Here is a 23,840-nt window from a genome sequence, read left to right as displayed (position 1 = left end):
TGTGATGTTAGGGTGTCAATTTTAGATCTTTCCTGCTTTCTCTTGTGAGCATTTAGTGCTACAAATTTCCCTCTACACACTGCTTTAAATGTGTCCCAGAGATTCTGGTATGTTGTATCTTTGTTCTCATTGGTTTCAAAGAACATCTTTATTTTATCACATGACAGGATCAAGTTCACACATAACAATATTAACCTTAAATATAAATGGACTAAACGGTCCAATTAAAAGATGCAGATTGGCAAATTGGATAAAGAGTCAAGACCCATCAGTTTGCTGTATTCAGGAGACCCATCTCACATGCAGAGACACATATAGGCTCAAAATAAAGGGATGGAGGAAGATCTACCAAGCAAATGGAAAACAAAAGCAGGGGTTGCAATCCTAGTCTCTGATAAAACAGACTTTAAACCATCAAAGATCAAAAGAGACAAGGCCATTACATAATGGCAAAGGGATGAATTCAACAGGAAGAACTAACTATCCTAAATATATATGCACCCAATACAGGAGCACCCAGATTCATAAAGCAAGTCCTTAGAGACTTACAAAGAGACTTAGACTCCCATACAATAATAATGGGAGACTTCAACACCCCACTATCAACATTAGACAGATCAACGAGACAGAAAGTTAACAAGGATATCCAGGAATTGAACTCAACTCTGCCCCAAGAGGACCTAATAGACATCTACAGAACTCTCCACCCCAAATCAACAGAATATACATTTTTCTCAGCACTACATTGCACTTATTCCAAAATTGACCACATAGTTGGAAGTAAAGCACTCCTCAGCAAATGTACAAGAACAGAAATTATAACAAACTGTCTCTCAGACCACAGTGCAATCAAACTAGAACTCAGTACTAAGAAACTCAATCAAAACCGCTCAACTACATGGAAACTGAACAACCTGCATCTGAATGACTACTGGGTACATAACGAAATGAAGGCAGAAATAAAGATGTTCTTTTAATCACCCACTGTATTTTTGACAGTAGAACAGATATGAAAAATGTAGGCATGTACATTTATAAAATCTCCCTACAAGCCAATTTGAACAGATTTAAAAATTATAAAATGAACTTATACTTTTCCTAAACAGCTCAAGTTTTAGGACTTTATATTTTGGAAATAAGTATAGGTATGCCCAAAGCTTTGTTTCAGAGGATACTCACACACAGAATTGTTTCCAGACTAAATCAACCCACAGTCAAATAATAGGTGTTGTGTTAAATAAATGATAGTTTTCCTATATAATAGAACCTATACATATAGAGAAGTGGGTACGAGGGCAGATGTCTTAGTCACACATACCTGGTTGAATCTTTGTTCCCCATTTCCTAACTCTGTGACTTTAGACAATTTAACTCCATTTGTCTGTTTTCCTAATTTGTAAAATGAACATAAAACCACAACTTCATACCATAGATGTAAAGACTAAATTGAGAACTTAGTGGAAAATTTGCATTATGCCTGGAAACTAAAGAAATGACTGCAACATTAATGGTTATTATTATGATGATAATATGATAAATTTATGTCATTAAAAATTTAGGTAGGAGTGTATTTTCCATGGAAAGATGTTTGACATACTGTTGAAATTAAAAAGTAGGTTACAAAATTGCATGTATGAGTATGATTTATATATATGGTGCCTGTGTGTGTGTATGACTGTGAGTGTGAGTGTGTAGAGAAAGAGAATGAGAGTGTGTGTGCAAGAGATGACTCTGTTAAAAAAATACCTTTACCACATTAATAATTCTTAACACACAATAAAAATTTAGAATTCAGGTACAGTATATAGAGAATGGTTATCTATATCTCAAAGACAGGATATGTGTGTATATGTGGATTGGGAAGAATGTAGCTTAATCTGAAAACAGGAAAGGAGTCAAATAAATCAGAAGGACTAACTAAGATGAAATGTAGTCTCATTCATATTCCAAGGAAGACCATGGATAATTATACTTTCACACTCTGCAGATTTCATGTAACTTTGTAAACTTTCCTAATTAATTCAACAAATGTAACTCTTTATCTAACGCAGAGAGAAAATGAAGAAGAAAAAATAACGGGTAAAAATAGAATAAAGAGAATAGACTTTAGAAGAAATCAGGGAGGGGAAGCTGAACACAGAAGTCAGGAATTCAGAGATGTAGAGAGAAGACAGAAAGAGGAAAGGGAGTACAGGAAGAGATATGGAAGGCAGGTTGTTTTCCCAAACTGAAAGGACAAGCAATGCATCTGTTATCTCTCTGAGGCCCTAACAACATTTTAATTAGTATATCCTTCAGATATCTTCTCTTAAGAGTCTCACACAGGCACAGAGTTGCACACAAGGGAATTCTTCCTTGTCACACACACACACACACACACACACACACACACACATCCCAAGCCACATGGACTTTCTCTCAGCTTTACAAACTTAGTATCTCATAGAACATGCAGATATTCAAGATACGCTCACACAATTATTTTATATTCTTTTTATGCATCCCCATGGCTATCAAATCTTCCACATAATAAACAGTATCAGAGGAAGTACTGAGCCAACTGGATACTGACCAAGTCTGAGTCATGTGGGAACTTATTCTGACTTGTACGGGAAGCATATTTGCATATTGAGTGTATGTGATGGCACCTGTAGTGGGTATCCTTACCCATGCTGGGAGGGCAGCACTGATTGTAATTGGACCTACTCTCTTCTATGTGCCTTAGATCACCAGGGTATTGGAGCCAGCAGTGCCAGCATTCTTACAACAGTGTATTCATGCAATCTTGGTTCTTTCATATCTCTTAGACCCAGAGCATGACCAAGCTCTTGATGAAGCTTCTCAAAGCATGATTCCTAGTGTCCTTCCAGCTCTTTGCCTATTTAGTGGGCCATCCACTAGGGAAGATGGTGGAACAAATGCAAACTGAGGGAGGCAATGAAGACCCAAGGGCTGACAACAAAGGGCAGGGGAGAATCAGGCAGAGGTACTTTTCAATAGTAAGAGGAAAGTAATGTAGGAGGGTACAGCCTATATGATCTCTCTGAAAACAGTCTTATCCATGAAGGAGAAGATCTGGAGGAGGGTTTTTAGGCTGGGATTCTGGAGGAGAAGAGTGGGAATTGAATTGTCTCTGGGAATCTAGCAAGGGAAAAATTGATGTGTAAGAGAGAAAATAACAAAGTTCACCTTCCCATTACCTTGCCTGCTTCCAACCCCCAATCAGTATTGCAGAATCCTACAGTTTGAGGCCTATCAGTGGCTTCTTCTCTCTCACCTGAGGGCAGAGACAAAACAGAAACAGCACTGTGAGGTCACTGGTGAAGGAACCAAGGGTCTGCAGATCCACACTTCAAGGACATTCACCTGTTTGAAGTTGCCTCCTAAGCAGTTCCTCCCAAGGCCTATACTAGAGTGATCCTAGGAGTCTGACTTCATTCCAAGCCTTTTTACTTTACTCAAGGTACAAATTCTAATTTACCTAGGTTCCACTTCTGAATAATGTATTTTCCTTTGAGAAAATAATTAAAAGTGAGGTCCTGAGAATTATGGCAACAGGGAATTCCCTGGAGCTTTTAAAACCCTCAACTTTATTACTTTTTTCTATCCTCTGAGACACCCTGGGGCACTTTGCCTTATGTTCAAAACCACAGACTAAAGTTTCTAAATCATACTTACCCTTCCTCCAAACCTTACACCATTGTCATTAAAAATGGCATCAATAGATATATTCTCAGGGGTTCATAAGTTTTCAAACTTGTGTCTTTGTTTACATGGTAATTAAATAAAAATGAAAATGAGCAGGTATTGGATCACCTGGATGCTGACTTTCTAATTGAATAATACAACTTGATTTCAGGCCTTGTGCTTTCATTTTAGTTCATGATTATTTGAGTGCTATGTGACCACCTTACATAGTGGAGTATAATTTGGTTAGCACTGTCCTAATATCAACATGACAATGAAGGCTTTAAATGAGTTGTTGTAATACAGTTGCATGCTTTTACTGGACATAAAGTTAGAGCTTTTTTTTTTGAGGGGATAATTCACATTAAAGGACAGTTTTGTAGAATGAGACTTCAGTTTGTTAAACCATTAAATCAAGAACTTGTTTTGGCCCCATCAAAATGGAATTATTCCTATAATTCTCTCTAGCTAATGATAACATTCAAAACAAAGGCAAATTTTATATCTAAATAGTACATCCATATCCTCTAAAGCAGAGGGTCCCCAATCCATGGGCCATGGACTGGTTCCAATTCCTGGCCTGTTAGAAACTGGGCTGCACAGCAGGAGTTAAGCAAACAAAGCTTCATCTGTATTCACAGCTACTCCCCATCTCTCGCATAACCACCTGAGCTCGGGCTCTTGTCAGATGAGTGGCGACATTAGATTCTCATAGAAGTACGAACCCTATTGTGAGCTGCACATGTGAGGGATCTAGGTTGCATGCTCCTTATGAGAATCTAATGCCTAATGCTCTGTCACTGTCTCCCATCACCCCCAGATGGGATTGTCTAGTTGCAGGAAAACAACCTCAGGGCTCCCACTGGTTCTACATTATGGTGAGTTGTATAATTATTTAATTATATTTTACAATGTAATAATAATATAAAGTACACAACAAATAAAATGCGCTTGAGTCATCCTGAAACCATCCCCACCAGGTCATTGTGGAAAAATTGCTTTTCACAAAACCAGTCCCTGGTGCCAAAAAGGTTGGGGACCACTGCTCTAAAGGGCAAAAGATGTAAGAGGAAAATGGTGGAAGACTTGAGTTAGATGGTAGTATAGCCATGTGAGGTTCAAAACAATGGTCTGAAGTTGATCTCTCAATCATATTTCAAATGGCAATTTAGTTTCAGCAAAACATCACTCATCATATTAAGTAGATGTTATTAATTTGAATCTTATTGTTTTATTGGTTTTGTAGCTTGGCTCCTACATTATTTGCAGCTTATTTTTGGTTTCATAGCATATATAAACCTAACTCTTTAAAATAATAGAACTATATTCCATAATATTACCCAAGTGTATATTAATCCATATTAATGGACACTTGTGTTATGATGTGGTTTAGCTGTTTTGTCCCCTCCATATCATATGTTGAAATGTTATCCCCAATATTGGAGATGGGGCCTAATGGGAGATGTTTGAGTCATGGAGGCTGATTACTCATGAATAGGTTGGTGCCCTCCTACCCATAATGAGTGAGTTCTCACTCTGAGTTGACGTTGCCTCCCCACTCTCTCTTGCTCCTCATTTCACTTTATGACATGCTTTCTCCCTCTTCTGCCTGGAGTGGAAGCTTTCTGAGGCCCTTACCAGTAGCAGATAGATGCTGGTGCCCTGCTTCCTATACAGCCTGCAGAACCATGAGCCAAAACAAATTTATTTTCTTTGTAAATTACCCACCCTCAGGTATTCCTTTATAGCAATGTAAATGGACTAATAAAGGTTATTTTTAATCTTTAGACATTAAAACAGTGCCACAGTGAAAGTCTTTAAATATGCATGCTTGTGCCCTGGTCAGATACACATGAAGGAAAAGTTTCTTGAGGCTTAATTTCTGGGTCTAAAGATTTATTTCTTTTAAATATCAGTAGATATTGCCAACTTCCCTATTAAAATGTTGCATTAATTTACACTCCCATCAAAGACATTTTCTATTTAGTTACATCTTTACTAACATTTGATATCTTCAAACTCTTTAATTTCACTAATTTGTTATGTAAAAATGGCATCTCATTGTTAAATTTTTATGTGATACTTTATACTTGAGGATGCATATAATATTCTATGTTTGTTGGTCATTTTCATTTCTGTTTTCTGTGAAGTGACTTGTTATTTCCTTTGTTCGTTTTTTTAAAAATTAGGCTGTTCAACTTTCTTTTACTGCTTTGAAAAACCCTTGAATAACATGAAAAAAATAGCCCTTTGATTTTGCCTTGGAAGTGAGTTGGTTAGTATTTTTCCAGTTGACTTTCTGCATGTATTTTTGCATCACATGTGTATTTTATAATTTAAGTAAATCAAGAAGTCTTTACCCTTCTGATTTTTTTTGGTTAATATTTGAAAGGCTTCTGTTTTTAAAAGTTAGGCTGTTTAAAAACCGCCCATTTTTTTCTTCTGAGATTTTCCTAGCTTACTTACATATATGGCTTCATTTACCTCTTTATACATCTAAAATTTATTTTGATGTAATAAGTAAGATAGGAATCCACCTTAGATGTTTTCCTAAAATGCTCTCTTAGTACCAGTTATGGAAAAATGTCCCAGTGATTTTTTTTTTTTCTGGCAGAAAGTAAATTTATTTTTTAAATTTTATTTTTAATTGACAATAATTGTATATATTTATGGGGTACAATGTGATATTTTGATATATATACATTATGGAATAATTAAATCAAGCTAGTTAACATATCTATCTCACACATGTTATCATTTTTGTATGTGACATAAAGCACATTACTTTTTTTTTTCAATTGTTATATATTGCTTTATTCAAATAAAAATGTGTTCATCAAAAATATTACAAACAAAATCAAATTTCAAATAATGAAAACATATTTTAAACACATATAATGGAGAATATATTGTCTTTCATATATAAAGAATGATTAAAATTCAACAGAAAATGAGCAAAGAGTAATCTGTCTAAAAATACACATACTCAGTAAAAACATTGAATATATTTAGAGTTAGTAGTAACCTAAGACATGCATATTAAAGAGTGCAGAGGTTCCAGTTTTGCTCATTAGTTGTCAACTTATTTTTTTTTAATTATTTTTTATTATTATACTTTAAGTTCTAGGGTACATGTGCATAACATGCAGGTTTGTTACATATGTATACTTGTGCCCTCTTGCTGTGCTGCACCCATCAACTCGTCAGCACCCATCAACTCGTCATTTACATCAGGTATAACTCCCAGTGCAATTCCTCCCCCCTCCCCACTCCCCATGATAGGCCCCAGTGTGTGATGTTCCCCTTCCCTAGTCCAAGTGATCTCATTGTTCAGTTCCCACCTATGAGTGAGAACATGCGGTGTTTAGTTTTCTGTTCTTGTATGTCCCAGTGATTTTAAATGTGTTTTATACAAGATACTAAACTTCTGCTGGATTCAGTCTGTTTTTGTTTCCTGTAGTCTGTTCCTTTTCTGACTTTATATTTCCATACAAATACCATGCAATCTTAATTATCTTCTTTGTTGTTGTTGTTATTTGTTTGATTATCAGATGCAGAGGAATGAGTGAATAATATTCCTCAGTATATGACACATTGCTGTGCATTCAAAGTCATTTCAAAGCCCCTCTCTTGTTATTTATTTATTTACTGGTTTTTTTTGCTTAATTTATACCCAAACTTGATTCCCGCTGACCCTGTAACCATTCTAAGGTATGCAATACTTTTATTTTGTTTTTGAAAAATGACATTTTTGTGCCTGTATTCTTAATTTACATAAATGATATTTTGCTATATGCCTCTTTGTTTCTCACTTTTCCACCTACCTCTGTCTTTAAAAAGATCATTCAAGTTCCATGTGTGTATGTAATCTCTTTCTAACTGCTGTGGGATCTTCTTTGGTATACATCTGTCACACTTTCATTCATCTTCTCTCCCGGTGAGTAAAGTAATATCCAAATTACACAACATCTCCGCAACACAAACAACAGAACACTAAACATTTCAGGAGTGTACACATATATCTGCAACCAATGTTTTGGGTTCTATCTTTAACAATAGTGACTACAACAGAATAAGCAAGTATAAGGTGACCAAGTAATTGCCAGATTCCTTCCCAGGGGGGCTGCACTTCTCTACATCTTTCCCAACTGTAAACGAGTGTTATATTCTACTTTTTTATCAACACTTTACAGTATTTGACTTCTGAATATCTGCATGCCTATTAGATATGTCTTTGTTGCTCTAATTTGCATACCTTTGATTACTAATGAATTTGAGTATTGCTTTATATTCTTGTAGCTCAATGAAGTTACTTTTTAATAAATACCCTTTTTATTACCTCTGCTCTTTTTTTCTTTTGGAGATTTCTTCCTCTTTTGTTGGTTTTTAGAAGTTTATTGTGAATTCCTGATATTAGATTTTTATTTCTTTTTGGTTTTAAACAGTGCAAATATCTCATCGATTCTCTCATCTTTTAGTTTTGTCTATGATGTCCTTCATTGAAGACAAATACCAGATTTTTATGAAACCAAATTTATCAAAATTTTTATTATGGTTTGTGCTTTAGAAGCTCCTCACTCTAGGTCAGAAAGATGTTCTATGTTTTATTCAATTGTGCCATTGTTCTCCTGTAACTTTTAGATATTTAATTCATTTAGAGTTTACCTTCTATCATGTTAGGTAGGAGTCCAGCTTTATTTTTATCTATGTAGTAAACCCACTTTACTAACATTACTTAGTAAACTATTTTCCCTTCTCTGATGATTTTTGGACTTAACTTCATTGTATATTCGATTTCCACATGGGTCTATCTGTGAGGTCTTCATTCTCTTCTATTTGTTTATTAGTCTTTTATTTTTTGCAACAGTGCCACCTGGCTTTTATTTTTTGGCTCAATGACTTATCTTCAGTATCTGGTAGAAAATCCTACACCACTCTTCTTAATATTGTTAGTAACTAATTGTGGATTGTTATTTCTCCACATAAAATTGAAAGTAAATATATTGAGCTACTAAAAAAATCCAACTGGAATTATAATTGATATTGCACTAAGTTAATAGGTCAATTTGGGGAGAAATAATATATGTACATTATTACATCATCTGATCCAAGAGAGGAAATATCTCTTTATTACTCAAATTACCTTCTATGTTCTTTACTACAACTATTTTTTCCCAAGGAGGTTTTGTATATTTTTGGGGGTATTTATCTAATATTTTATATATATATATGTATGTATATGTTCTGGGGTAACATGTGTAGAACGTGCAGTTTTGTTACATAGGTATACATGTGCCATGGTGGTTTGCTGTACCCATCAGCCTGTCACCTACATTAGGTATTTCTTCTAATGCTATCCCTCCCCTAGCCCCCCAACCCCAAGAGACCCTGGTGTGTGATGTTCCGCTCCCTGTGTCCATGTGTTCTCATTGATCGCAGGGAAGTGGATGAAGCTGGAACCCATCATTCTCAGCAAACTAACACAAGAACAGAAAACCAAACACTGCAGGTTTTGTGTATTCTTAAATGGTTTCTACATACTTTGTATTTTTTGTTGCTGTTGTGAATTGTACCCTATTTTAAACATTATATTTTCTAACTGGTCATTGCTAGTAGAGAAATTTGCTATTTTTTTAAATTGAGCTCCTATCTAGGAAACTTACAAATCTTTCTTATTACTTCTAACATTTTCTCATGTATGTTTTTTGTTTTTCTTTCTTCTAGTTCGATAATTATATGATTGTATGTAATACAGTTTATTCTCTTCTTACACTTCTTAAATCTTTTTCTTTTTTCATGATGTTTTTAATGATGTCAGTACTATACTAAAGAGTAATGGTGATAGCAGTATAATTGTTACTCCTAATCTTAGAGACCATACCTATAATTTTTTTTATTAAATATGACGTGTTATGAGGTTTTCATGTATAGCCAACCCAGATAAGCTATTTTTGTTATATTCTTAATTTACAAAGAATAAAAATAAATGAGGCCAGGCGTGGTGGCTCACGCCTGTAATCCCAGCACTTTGGGAGGCCAAGGTGGTTGGATCACGAGGGCAGGAGATTGATACCATCCTGGCTAACACAGCGAAACCCCATCTCTACTAAAAAAATACAAAAAATTAGCCGGGTGTGGTGACAGGCGCCTGTAGTCCCAGCTACTCGGGAGCCTGAGGCAGGAGAATGGCATGAACCAGGGAGGCGGAGCTTGCAGTGAACCAGGATCAAGCCACTGCACTCCAGCCTGGGTGACAGAGCAAGACTCCGTCTCAAAATAATAATAATAATAAATGAGTGTTTATGTTTTAGCAAATGTCTTTCCTACATCACTTAGATTATTATCTGACTTTCATCCTTCAGTATAATTCATGAATTTCTTTGTAGGGTTTCTGATATTGACATATATTTGAATCTGAGACATAAACCATATTTTATCATAGTGTTTTATTTTTTAAAAAAAGTGTAGATTCAATTAGCTCTAATTTTAGTTAAGATTTTTGTACTTATTCATAAGTAAAATGAATCTATGTTTTACTTTACTTATTGACACTATTATGTAGTTTTGTACTACTCAAGATTACATGTGCCTTGTCAAATAAGACAGGAAGAATTAACTCCTTTTTCCTACTTTTTAGGGAAAATACATAAAAAAAGTAATGAACTGTTTCATGAAAGTCTGGTAGAACTCAATTATAAAACTACTCAGACCTGGACTATATTAGGGGAGGTCTTTGCAGTTTTATTTTCAGTGATATTTGTCATTTCAAGTTATCATTCAGTTGTATCAATTATTTTGTACATTATTTTGCATTTTATATCTTTCTGTGAATTTACTTACTTCTTGTATTTTAAAATTTATTGCCATGTAGTTGTTTGTAATAGGCTTTCACTTAATGAAATCTTCTCTGTAGTTATTTTTAAATACTCTATTTTTTGGTGTGTTTTCTCCTTTTAAAAATTATTTCAACTAAAAATGGTGGCTTTTGTTTTTATCCTAAAATAATGTATTATAAGAGAAAAACGTTATTCCACATAGTCTGCAAGAAAGGCAAGTTTGATTTGTCTCACTTGAGAAATTAACAAAATCTTCATTTCACTTTTATTACGCATTTTATTTTTATTTTTATTTATTTATTTATTTTTTTTTTGAGACAGAATCTCACTCTGTCACCCAGGCTGGAGTGCAGTGGTGCAATCTCAGCTCATTGCAACCTCTGCCTCCTGGGTTCAAGTGATTCTCCTGCCTCAGCCTCCCAAGTAGCTGGGATTACGGGTGAATGCCACCATGAGCAGCTAATTTTTGTATTTTTAGTAGAGATGGGGTTCACCATGTTACCCAGGCTGGTCTTGAATCCCTGACCTCAGGTGATCTGCCAATAAGTTTGGTCCCTAACATTGTTATTATTTTGTGTGTTTCTTATAACACAAAGCTCTCCTACTTGGTTTCAGCTGTCTTTTGCTTAATTAAATACTAAGTTGATTGCTATAAACATTTGACTGTTTTCCAGAATTCAGATGTTTATTCTGATAGTATTTTTAATGGCCTTTTCCTTTTTTGGCATTTCTTTGGAGGAATGATAACCCATTGGAGTCCCCTACTTCACTATTTTCACTTTTAAAAGTGATTTGACAGACTTTTGACTTAGTAATCTTCACAAAGAACAAGTTTGAGATGTTGTTAATCTTATTTTTATTTTGTTATCTATTTGGTTTATTTATCCTTTTATATTTATTATTTCCCTGATTGTGCCTTTGAATTTACTCTGCTATATTTTCCCCAACCCCAACCCCCAGCAACTTGAATTAAATGTTTAACTCCGTTTTTCTCTTTACTCTGTTTTTTAATGAGGTATTACTTATATAAAATAATATGCACCAGTCTTAAGTATAGCTCAAGAACTGTTAACATATGTAATGTATGTAACTATTACAATAATCAGAATGTAGAACACTCACAGCACATCAAAAGACTCCCAGTTAACTCTAAGTCATCACTCCCTCAAAGGTAACCATTATTTGGAATTCTAAAAATATAAGTTAGTTTTGCCTGTTCTTGAGCTTCAAATAACTGGAGTCATACAGTGTATACTTCTTTGTGTGCCTGGCTTCTTTACTAAAACATCACTGTGTGAGATTCATCTATATGGTTATTTGTAGCAGTAGTTCATTTATTTAAACTATTTGATAGTATTCCACTGCATGACTGTACCAAAATTTATCTTTTCTATTGCCCACATAAATTTATAGTTTCCAGTGTAAGATATTATGAATACAGCTGTTATAAACATCTTTGTATACATTGTTGGTGGATATAAACATTCATCTCTATTAGGTATATGTTCAGGAGTGGAATTACTGAGTCATAGAGAAGGCATGTTTAGCTCTGTATTCAGATACTTCCAAATGGAATTTTAAAATTGACTCTATGAATTTATGCTCCCATAAGCAATGTAAATTGCTCCACATCCTCAGTCATTTTATCATTTTTGATTAGGATTAGTGGAATTTCATTATGGTTTTAGTTTATGTGCCCTGGGGGCTAATTATGTTGTGTACCTTTTCATGTGCTTATTAGTTATTTTTATTTCCTGTATTGAAAGTGCTTGTTCAAGTCTTCTGCCCATTTTAAAAAACTGGAAATTTCCAACTTTTATTATTCATTTTTAGTAGTTCATTATATTCTGGGCATCACACCAATCTCTTACTGTCATGTTCTTAAAATAATATGTATGTAAATACAGACAAATAATAAAGAAAATGTGACAAAATAATAATGGGAGAATCTCAGTAAGGGAGGTATGAGAGTCTTTGTACTATTTTAACTTCTCTGAAAATTTAAAATTATTTTAAAATACAAAATTATAAAATAACAAAAGTTTACCAAATATAAAATTTACACATGTATTTTGATGAACTTTCCTTAGTAACTTTAAAAATGAATGGACAGAAAAATCAGTAAAGATATGAAGATTTTTAACCATCCAATCGACAAACTTTACCTGATAGAATATTCTATTCAGTCATGTTTTGTGAGAGCTGGTCCATGTTCAGTTGGCGTTTTGTCTTAGGTTAGTCACTCAGGAGCTGCAACTGAAAGAGTGGGGTTTCTGCCAGAGGCTCTCTTCTTTTCAGACCCTGATCTCCACTGCCTCCACTCATACCCAACCCAGCTTCAAGTACTCTTTGGAGGAATTTTAAAAAGCTAATCAGAGTACTTGAAGGTTTTTCAGCCTCTCATCTTTCTGGGCAGTTTAGGATTCATTTATGTACAATAGATTTCCTGAACAATGTCAAAATATGATATCTGCCAAAACTCAGATACCTATTTATAATCTCCATCCCCTAGCCCTGGTTATAATAGTTAGAGATAGTATTTATTGAGCTCTTATTACGTGAATACATTATGTTAATAACATTCATCTAATTATCATTATCTAAGTCACGTCACATTCATACTCTACAAATGATGAACTTTCTCAAAATTATAGGTGTATGAAGTAGACTTAAGTTGCAACCTAGTATTTTTTCCTCCAGAAACCAAATACTTACTTGCAACAATACAATGCTTCCCCAAAGAGAAAACATGTAAGAATTCATGATGGGACCTGTTAACAGAGATGTGACTGCTAACTGCATGTTATTTTCTGCCTTCCTTCTAACCATCTGGGAACCTTCTGAGAGGAAGTACAGCTCAAGATTCCCCCTAATGATTCAGAATTCTCCTGAGCACTTCACTTGCTCCAGAGACTGCTTCTAGTATCCCTGCTGTTCATCTCATTTAGATTAAACTATTGTTGCACAATATACCATGAAGTCCATGTTAAAACCTTTGGATGGAGCAGAAGGACATGGGAGATGTGGGGATTCTTCCTGCCTTGTTCTTAACTTTGGAGATTCCACTGAGCCCTTTGCCTTTATGAAAAAAAATCCCTGTTGTCTGTGCTATGCCCATGCTGCCACCAGTGCACCTGAAGCACTTTCCCATCACTAGTGGAGTGTCTTTATTGGCTTTCATATGCCAATCTGATCTTTTTTTCTCCATCATATGACAAAATATTGGTAAGACTATTAGAAGGAGGAGAAGATAAGGCATGAGATGAACAAAGAAGGGATAACCGGAGATATATTGGGAGTTAATTGGTTTTAACATTGTCATAGATTTGGTTTTTAGAATTCAACTAGTTTAATCCAAATAATCTGATTCATAGAGCGAAATCTCCTGTAATAGATTTAACAAGGTTTTATTCCATAGTGGATCTACCTTATCAAACCACAATTACAATGTGAAATTACCCGAGAAGAAGAATCCTAACGCTCACCTCGTGCAGATAAAAGCAGAACTTTCATGGAGTCAGTATTGTTCCTTTGGGTAGTGTGCTCATGCCTTGTTGAACTTGATTTGGAAGAAAGTAAATAGGTATGAATGATGAGGAATAGAGGATTTAAGTATGAAGGATCTTGGAATCAGAAGAGAAATTTAGTAGTTTTCTCTTGGTTCCTTAGGGGTTCACTCAGTCTCCTCTTCCTAAAATTCACATCAGGTTAGATAATGCATTTTTCTGTGACCCTGTCTTCCTTTTCCATATCCAGTGGCATATTTTATTTTTATAGAAATGAACTCACACATTTATGTTAAATCTATAAAAAAAGGTAAAATGAAATGACAGAAAGGTTGACGTGAACATGATTTTCTTATAGGAGTTTCTTGAACCTGGGATTCAATGTCACCTGGAGGAACATTTTGTCCTCTACATTTGCATGGGAGAATAACATTTTTAAAGAAAAATCAGAAGAGATTGAGGTACTGCCTTCTAGTGCATAATCCCAGGGTCAGTGAAAACTCCTAGCATCTGACAAGTCATAAATCACACTCATCTTTTCCTTACATTCCCCTCTCTGTCTCTCTTACTACTTTGACTTAGGTCAAATCAGTTCAAGAAACATGTGTTGGACACTTATACCATGACTGCTCTTATTTTCTGTGAATAAAGCTGATTCAGATGTGATCTCTGCCCTTGACTATCTTACAGTCACAGAAAAAGACAAATAATTTTAATATAATTTGTTAAGAGCTGTGAAGGAGGTAAGTACAAGATGCTATAGGTATACTTGTGCATCTAAGATAGACTAGTTGTTTATGAGTGTGTGTATTGGTGTGTTTATGTCCATGTGTATTGGGGGTAGGAATAGGGAAAGTTTGTGGAATTGTTTCTGGAGTATATTGTTCCTAGGCAGAATCTTAAAAAATTCATCTGGTTATGGTTAGAAGCCAGATGAAGAAGGGATAGAAATCATAGTGATAGAAATCATAGTGATGTCCTGTAGCTTCACTTTCATTAAATTAACCACTGACTGTAGTCGTCACTTTAAATTTTGTGAAAGATGCTTAGTTTTATGCTCAATATCTTCTTTTGTCAAAACTGAGAAAGATTATTTGTCTATCATTTAATTTTCCTTGAGATTTAGACACATTATTGATACAGTTGTAATCAATTTCTAAAAAAATAAAATTCTACTCTAAGAGTGAAAATTGTGGCAGAAAGAGGACTGAGTCTAAAGATCCTGAGCTGAACTAAATCCTGGAGCCTCTAAGAACTAACCAAGTAGTACCTGCCATCAGATGGATGGAAATTCAAAAAGGTAGCAATGTTTAAATTACTTATATTCTTAAAATTTATTTTTATAGCAGCTGTTTTGATAATACATTATTTTTCTCTTTAGAAGCAATTCTTTATTAATTTGATGTGATAGATTATATAGATTACTTAAACCAATATTGACTGTGAATCTATGATATTCCAAGAACCACTCTAGGCACTGGGGATGAAACAATTTGCCCCCCACCCCCCACCGGAATTCTTTAGTGTTAGGAACTGGGTTTTCAGTCTGTATCCCCAGTCTTTAGCATATGCTTGGTATACAGTATGTACTCAAAAAATAAGATTGATTGAATATTCAAAGTATGATGAGTGCCCAAGGAAAGTAATGATACCTTGATTTAGTGGGCATGTCTCTGAGTAGAGGGACCATGCTGAGCAAAAAACTGTGGCGTGTAAAAATGCAGTGTTTGCAAGTTAGTTGGTATGGGATAAGACTGGAAAGATTGCCTGCAGATAGATAAGGGAGGGTGGAATTCATCTATATTCAGTGTGGGGTCATAAGTAATCATCAAGCAGAAATGTAATTGTTCATAATTATGTTTTATTTATCAGTTATTGAATGAGTTGATTTCCCTTGAAATAAAGATAGGCACTTCTATAACTGCTAGGCACTACAGTTTTTAGATATTGGCAGCATCTATCAAAAGTAAAGATATGCCTACCCTTATATCTTCTGTCTTGGATAAAGCCCGTATCTGGCAATTTGAATGTTGGTTGTTTACCTTACAGATATATTGGTAGCAGTGAAAAATAATATATGTATAGGAATGTTCATAACATAATTGTTTGTGGTAGCATAAATTGGCCCCAATATTATTGTTCATCAATAAGAGAATAGTTAACTAAGTTTTGGTTTAACTATAGTGTGGAATATAATGCAATCAACTATAATCAATTAACTATAATGTGGAATATAAAGCAAGACATAGGTATAGCTATATATATCAGTCAAGAAGTATCTCCAAGATAATAGCGATTGTTGGGAAAATTAAGTCACTAAATCATATGTTAATTACAAAAGTGTACATACTCATGTACATACACACATGCATATTTGAATTAATAGACATCTGGAAAGATGTATACAACTTGTGATCTATGGTTACTAATGGAAAGGGTAGCGGGCTTCAGGGTGTTTGGAAAGAGATTTACTATTACCATACATTTGGGTGATGCATGTTGGACATACCACACAACTTACCATTTAAAGTGTATAATTCAATGGCTTTTAGAATATTCACAAAGTTGTGCAACCATCACCACAGTCAATTTTAGAACTTTTTCATCACTCCAAAAAGAAATCATGCATTCCTTAGTCACCATCATCCAGTCCTCCTATACCCCCAGCCCTAGGCAACAACCAATCTACTTTCTTTCTCTGTAGATTTGCCTGTTCTTGACATTTAATATAAATGGAATCATGCAATATGTCATCCTTTGTGACTACTTTTTTCACTTACCATAACATTTTTAAGGTTTATTCATGTTGTACCATGTTCAGTCCTTTATATGGATGTATCACCTTTATTCTTTTTGAGATGGGGTCTCTCTCTGTCATACAGGCTGAAGTGCAGTGGTGTGATCTCAGCTTACTACAACCTCTGCCTACCCTGTTCAAACGATTCTCCCGTCTCAGCCTCCCAACTAGTTGGGACTACAGGCATGCGCCATGATGCCCAGCTAATTTTTGTATTTTTAGTAGAGACAGGGTTTCACCATATTGACCTGGCTGGCCTCGAACTCCTGACCTTAAGTGATCCACCTGCCTCAGTCTGTCAATGTACTGGGATTACAGGCATGAGCCACCGCGCCCAGCTGATATATCACCTTTTCTTTATACATTCAAAGACATTTCATTTTTTGTCTTTGGATCACTGTACTTTCTGACTATATGAATAATGTTGCCATAAACATTAATGTATAAGTTTTTGTGTGCAACATATGCTTTCAGTTCTCTTGGGTATATACCTACTGGTGGGATGGCTGATTCATATGGTAACCTGCTAGTGATCCTAGTAGGTGAAAAGTTGTATGCTATTGTGGTTTTGGTTTGCATTTCCTTTATGGCTAATGACATTCAGCATATTTTCATGTGCCTACTGGCCATTTGCATACCTCCTCTGGAAACAATGTCTATTTAGATTCTTTGCCCAGTTATTAATTATATTATTGGCCTTTTTATTACCAAGTTATGTTTCTTATATATTCTAAATATAAGTCCCTTATCAGATATATAATTTGCAAAATTTTTCTACCACTCTGTGGGTTGTCTTTTCACTACCCTTAATGATGTCTTTTGAAACACAAACATTTTTCATTTTGATGATGTCCAATTTATCAATTTTTTTCTTTTGTTCTGAAAAATGTATATTTGGTGTATATTTAAAATACAATTAAACAAACAAAATGTTAAAATTAAGTGACTTATCTTCAAAACTGAGAAGGAATATTGAGTTCCTCTTAGGGATTAGGTAAGAGGCTTTTATCCTTTCAAAGATTTTAGAGTTTGGTGGTACTGGTTTTAATTTTACAATTGAATCAACATCCACACCTCCATCTACCTGATATAACAGTAATATTGTGTAACCATTACGTTTATATGATTAGATATGAGACTGTTTTTGTTTTGACAGATTTTCCTAGATGTGTAAAAGAGGAGAATAACATAAAGAATAAAGAAAATGTATATTTTGAGTTAAAAAAAGAATCTTTTAAATAATTAACTAATCAGTACATTGTAAAGTAAAACAGTAAGGTGAAATTGTTTTCAGGATTCTTCCTCTGGTGTTAAAATAAAAGTGGAGAAGAGAAGCGACATTAGGCCACACATTTCCCAGATTGGTTGTTAGTGGTAACTTTGGCCCAGGACAACTAAATTCCTGTCTGGAGAAAAGATGTTGTAGGAGAAATCCCAAGAAGTGAGGAAAGTAGTGTAGAGTCCATGGCTAACCAGTAGTAGGTAAAGGTGGAAGGGTTATAAATTGGATTTTATCATATAGGTGATGCCTGTTGGACTAAACTGTTTGCTTAAGGCCTTCTGCCTACAAAGTGAGCAAGGAGCAATGCTAAAAACCTAAAGCACCAAACAGTTAAGTGGAAGTACAAAGGGACCTTCCTCCCAATGCCAAATTCCAACTTTAGTCTGAAGACCAATTATGAATTGAAATCTTTCATTTCTTTGACTCACAGACCAACCCAGATGCTGAGACTCTGTTACGAGATTATGTAGGGTGTAATTATGTCTTTTTTTTTTTTTTTTTTTTTAAAAGAAAACTCCTGGAGATTCCTGTAACCCAAGGGAGTTCTTCAACTTGGAGTAAAATGTTACTTTTTTATTTTTATTTTCCCCTAACTGAAAGTTGATGTTTCCTTCCAATTTGAATGCAAGTAACCAACCCACACCAATATTGGAAGTATCCATGACTTTGTCAGCAGTAGTAATTATAATAATTTTTATATTGTATTGCAGTTGTTAAAGAGATCTCCAAATATTTAAACTCATCATTATTTTGAAATGAAGATGGTTGTTAGACCCACCACTACATTTCAAAACTTTAGTGTATTAATAAAAAAGCACATATATTGCTGTTTACAAATCTGTTTTCTAAAATTATTTCGATAACTATATTTTGATATAACTGGTTTCCTTGGTAATCCTATACATTTTATGTGATGCATTTAAAACATTATTCTGAGATACTTTCACCAGACAGTTAAAGGATTGATAGCCCAACCCGTACATAGGATCTTAAACTTTATACTTTAAAGTAAATTTATTTCCCTTTTTTTTTGAAACAGCTCCACAAAATTGTATTATTATTTCCAAATTATTTTAAATCTCTCTAGGGATATTGGCAAAACTTCTAAACAACTCTGCTTAACTATGTGATCAAATTACTATTTATTTAATGAATTAATGGTCATTTATGGAATGAAGTTCTTTGCTATGTCTTATAAAAGGCACAGAGGTGAAAAGACATGGAAACTATTTTCAAAGGAACTTTTAATTTTGGGGGGTAGTGGACAGATAATGCATATAATTTTTAGCAGAGAGAGCTGGGAAGTAGTGCTGTTTGGGCCGAGTATGAAACTAGCCACGCTGGTGGCTTAAAATGAAAATTCTGTTTTGATGGTGTGTTTGTTATATTGGAAGTTCATTCACAGTTGAGACTGAACAGAACACAAGCTGAGGCTTCAGATAGGATTCCCAAGGGTAACCTGAGTTACCCTTTGGTTTCCCAGCTCCTACAAAACAGGTTAGTTTCTTAAATAAAACATACCAGGACTTTGGCTCTTTCTGATTTCTTATACCCTCGTGTCTGTCCTTTCAGGTAAAATACAACAGAAATCTATATAATCATAAGTGGGGAAGAGGAGATGTGATAAGAGCACTTAAGACTCAGGGGTTTCAGATAAGAACAAACAGAAATTAAATGGCATGACTTTATAGATGAATTTAGTCTGTATTTAATATTGTACTGTTAAAAGTGTGTTATTCGGAGTAAGAAAAATAATTTTAAAAGTCTACCCTATTCTTGCCAGATGACACCAACAATGAATGCAACATCTTTTAAAGTTTGTTTTACAACATTGAAAATGTTCCAATGAAAGAAACATGATCCTCTTATGAAGGGGGTTCTTGAAATTTTCAGTAGCAGTTGGGGCAATTCCTAAGCCTTCACCTCTGAATTATATAATTTTAGAGGTCTGCATGTCTATGGTTAGCACATAGTGACTTCTTACTGAAAAGGACAACAAACTATGAGACAGATAAATCAGACACAAGTGACAGAATTCCTCCTTCTGGGACTCTCTGATGGGCCATACACCCAGCAGCTGCTATTGATCTTATTCTTGGGTGTCTACCTGGTCACTCTGCTTGGAAATCTGCTTCTTATGTCCCTTGTTCCTGTTGACTCCCGACTTCACACACCCATGTATTTTTTTTCTCTGCAACTTGTCTCTGGCTGACCTCTGTTTCTCTACCAACATAGTTCCTCAGACACTAGTGCACCTGCTTTCCAGGAAGAAGTTCATTTCATTCACACGTTGCACAGCTGAACTTCTCTTTTTCCTCATTTTTTGGGTGTACACGGTGTGCCCTTCTGGCAGTGATGTCCTATGATCGCTATGTGGCAATCTGCAATCCTCTGCATTACCCTAGCATCATGACCTGGAAAGTGTGTGTCCAGCTGGCAACAGGATCATGGACCAGTGGCATTCTGGTGTCTGTGGTAGACACCACCTTCACACTGAGGCTACCCTACCGAGGCAGTAACAACATTGCTCATTTCTTTTGTGAAGCCCCTGCACTATTGATCTTGGCATCCACAGACACCCACACATCGGAGATGGCCATTTTTCTTATGGGGGTTGTGATTCTCCTCATACCCATTTTTCTGATTCTGGTATCCTATGGCCATATCATAGTAACTGCGGTCAAGATGAAGTCAACTGTGGGGAGTCTCAAGGCGTTTTCTACCTGTGGCTCCCACCTCATGGTGGTCATACTTTTTTATGGATCAGCAATTATCACTTACATGACACCCAAGTCTTCTGAACAGCAGGAAAAATTGGTGTCTGTTTTCTATGCAATGGTGACTCCCATGCTTAATCCCCTCATCTACAGCCTGAGAAACAAGGATGTGAAGGGAGCTCTGAGGAAATTAACCACAAGGAATTTCCCATGCAGGCTTGGAATCTCACACTGACAATGAGCTCAGAGACCCTTTTGGCTTCCTAATTCAAAGACTTGCTGGGAAGACATGGAATCAACCCAGGTGGATTGGATTTTTAAACTGTACATTGGCACACTTGGTTTCTCAAGTCGCCCACTCGGCCCCCTTCCAAGTTATACTTTCCTTCTTTTTTCTCCTTTCCTTTTCCTTCCTTACTGTTCTAAAGCTTTTTAATAAACCTTCACTCCTGCTCTGAAAACAAAAGTACATATATACCTTGGAATACTATGCAGTCATGAAACAGAATGAAATCATGTCATTCACAGAAACATAGATGTGGCTTGAAACCATTATCCTAAGTGAACTAGTACAAAAACAGAAAACCAAATACTTCATGTTCTCACTCATAAGTAGGAACTAAACGTTGGGTACATATGAAGACAAAGGTGGGAACAATAGACACTGGGGACTACTAGATTATGGGAGGGAGGGGGAAGGGTTAAAAAAACTACCTATTACCTACTCACTACCTGGGTAATGGATTCATTTGTACTCTAAATCTCAGCATCACGCAATATACCTCTGCATGTATACCCCCGCGTTTAAAATAAAAGTTGAAAAGAAGAAAAAAAATGCACATTAGATCTCAAATCTTCACACCAATATGAAAATAGAATATAAACCATGTCATTAATAATTTTATATAGATGGTGTGACAATAAAATAATATTTTGATATATTGGATAAAATAAAATTATATTATTAAAGAAGTCTTGCTAGGTAGCCCTCTTCTTTGTGAAACTAAAATATGGTAAGACTTAAAGTGATGGATATGGTAATTACCCTGATTTGATTACTATACAATGTTTCCATGCATTGAAACATCACACTGTATTCCCAAACTATGTATAATTGTCATGTCAATTGTAAAATAAAAATTAATAAATAGTAAGATTCTTATTCTTGGGCCTTATCCATAAACACACCCTCTATCCTTTATCCCGCGTTTCTTTCATAGAAGGAGAAGGACAATAATTCATGCAGCAATCGGAAGGAGATACGCTTCCTTCTGGTTGGTCCTTTGACACCTAAGGGTTAAGAAATCCCCCGATAAACCCACACATTTTATAAGCCTTGTAAAATCTAACTTTTTAATAATGCTGTGTATTATCACCTGTCTATTTCGGATCTTACTCCAAGTCCTTTATCTTTTGGTACTTCTGAATCTCTCTGCATCATCAAATGATCAATAAATTAACAGGTATTACTGAATCACTTACTATGAGCTAGTTGCTACATGTGTGTTAGCATGTGTACCTGTATGTGTGCTTAACATGGTTAATGAAGAGCATGGGTACAATGAAGCAGAATATATGAGCTCTGCTGTCCTTCTCACACTCTTTTAGAAACATAAGGATCATATTTATCAGGATACATCTTCATAAAGATGAATACAGGAGTTGTGGAAACCAGCAAGAAATAGCGAAATATTCCAAGAATAGTGACATATGGCAAGAGTGAGAAGTTGTAACTAATACTAAGCCTGAATGACCAAGAGGAGGGAACTAGAACCTGGAGAGGGTAGTGATATACTAAGGGCACAAGATAGGAACTGTGGACTTAGGCTATATGAAGGCAAGGAAGCCTTCATATAGGGAAGAAATATTTCTCAAGCCCATTTTCCACCCACCTTCCGATCCCCTGCTATTGTATTCCAATTAGAAGCCAGGGAACAATGAGCCTTTTGGTATAATCCATAGAAGACATCAAACATTCTGAAGCACATAGCAAGCTAAAAAGGATAGAAGGTAGATCTGGAAAGGTCAACTGGTGAACCCCTTTTGCCCTCAGCATCCCCTTCTTCTTTCAGTGATTAATTCATATTCCTAATACAGGGAACACATAAAGTTCCATTAAGAACTTTATCATAGCAGCATGATATCAAGTAGTTCACACTTCTACTTGATACATAAAAGAATAGCTCCTGTCATGATTATTCATGTAAGAAAGTTGAAAGAGGAAGAGCAAAAGAAGCAAATAATTAGCAGAAAACATAGCTACTGTAGCTCCTAATCCTGCCCCAGATATAAATTGATAATTATAGCTTGTTCTTTCCCTACCCTTTCATGGATTTCTTATTTTCTGCCTTAAGCTCAGCTTGCTGGAGTTTTTTAACAGGTGTGGCAACCTGAAACTTTTTACCTGTAATATTTGAGTTACTGATGATTCTGTGTGTGTGTGTGTGTGTGTGTGTGTTTAACTTTTAGTTTCAGGGGTATATGTGCAGGTTTATTATATAGGTAAATTGCATGTCACGAGGGTTTGGTGTACAGATTATTTCATCACCCAGGTAATAAGTATAGTACCTGATAGGCAGTTTGTTTTATACTCACCCTTCTCTCACCCTCAACTCTTCAGTAGGCCACAGTATCTGTTGTTCTATTATTTGTATCCTTGTATACTCAATATTTAGCTCCAACGTATAATGAGAACATACAGTATTTGGTTTTCTGTTCCTGTGTTAAGATAGGATAATAGCCTCTAGCTCCATCTATGTTGCTGCAAAAGACATTATCTTGGTCTTTTTCATGGTTGTATAGTATTCCATGGTGTATATATACCACATTTCCTGCTATTGATGGGCATTTAGGTTGATTCCATGCCTTTGCTGTTGTGAATAGTGCTGCAATGAACATAACCATGTACGTATCTTTATGGTAGAGTGATTTATATTCCTCTGGGTATATACCCAGTAATGGCATTGTTGGGTTGAATGGTAGTTCTGTTTTAAGTTATTCAAGAAATCACCAAAC

At 35.3% G+C, this 23,840-nt stretch overlaps 2 protein-coding genes across 2 annotated transcripts in view; one reads left to right on the top strand and one right to left on the bottom strand.

Moving 5' to 3' along the window:
• The window catches only part of LOC108581970 (olfactory receptor 2D3), a 14,447-nt gene extending 10,201 nt beyond the window's left edge, over positions 1-4,246 (bottom strand). The window contains 2 exon segments of the mRNA XM_031653966.1: positions 3,201-3,277; positions 4,204-4,246. Coding sequence (XP_031509826.1) covers positions 3,201-3,277; positions 4,204-4,246 — 120 coding nt within the window.
• Positions 4,247-17,764: 13,518 nt separating this feature from the next.
• Positions 17,765-23,572, top strand: LOC108582125 (olfactory receptor 2D2). Its single transcript, XM_021926142.2, is given in 3 exon segments — positions 17,765-20,290; positions 20,292-20,429; positions 20,431-23,572. Coding segments are annotated over 3 exon segments (948 nt in total). The 5' UTR covers positions 17,765-20,110; the 3' UTR covers positions 21,061-23,572.
• The last annotated feature ends 268 nt before the right edge of the window (positions 23,573-23,840 follow it).

The sequence above is a fragment of the Papio anubis genome, chromosome 12, assembly GCF_008728515.1.
Source record: "Papio anubis isolate 15944 chromosome 12, Panubis1.0, whole genome shotgun sequence".
NCBI lineage: Eukaryota > Metazoa > Chordata > Mammalia > Primates > Cercopithecidae > Papio > Papio anubis.
The sequence above is the reverse complement of the archived record's forward strand: the minus strand, read 5'-3'. Positions and strand labels throughout refer to the sequence as shown.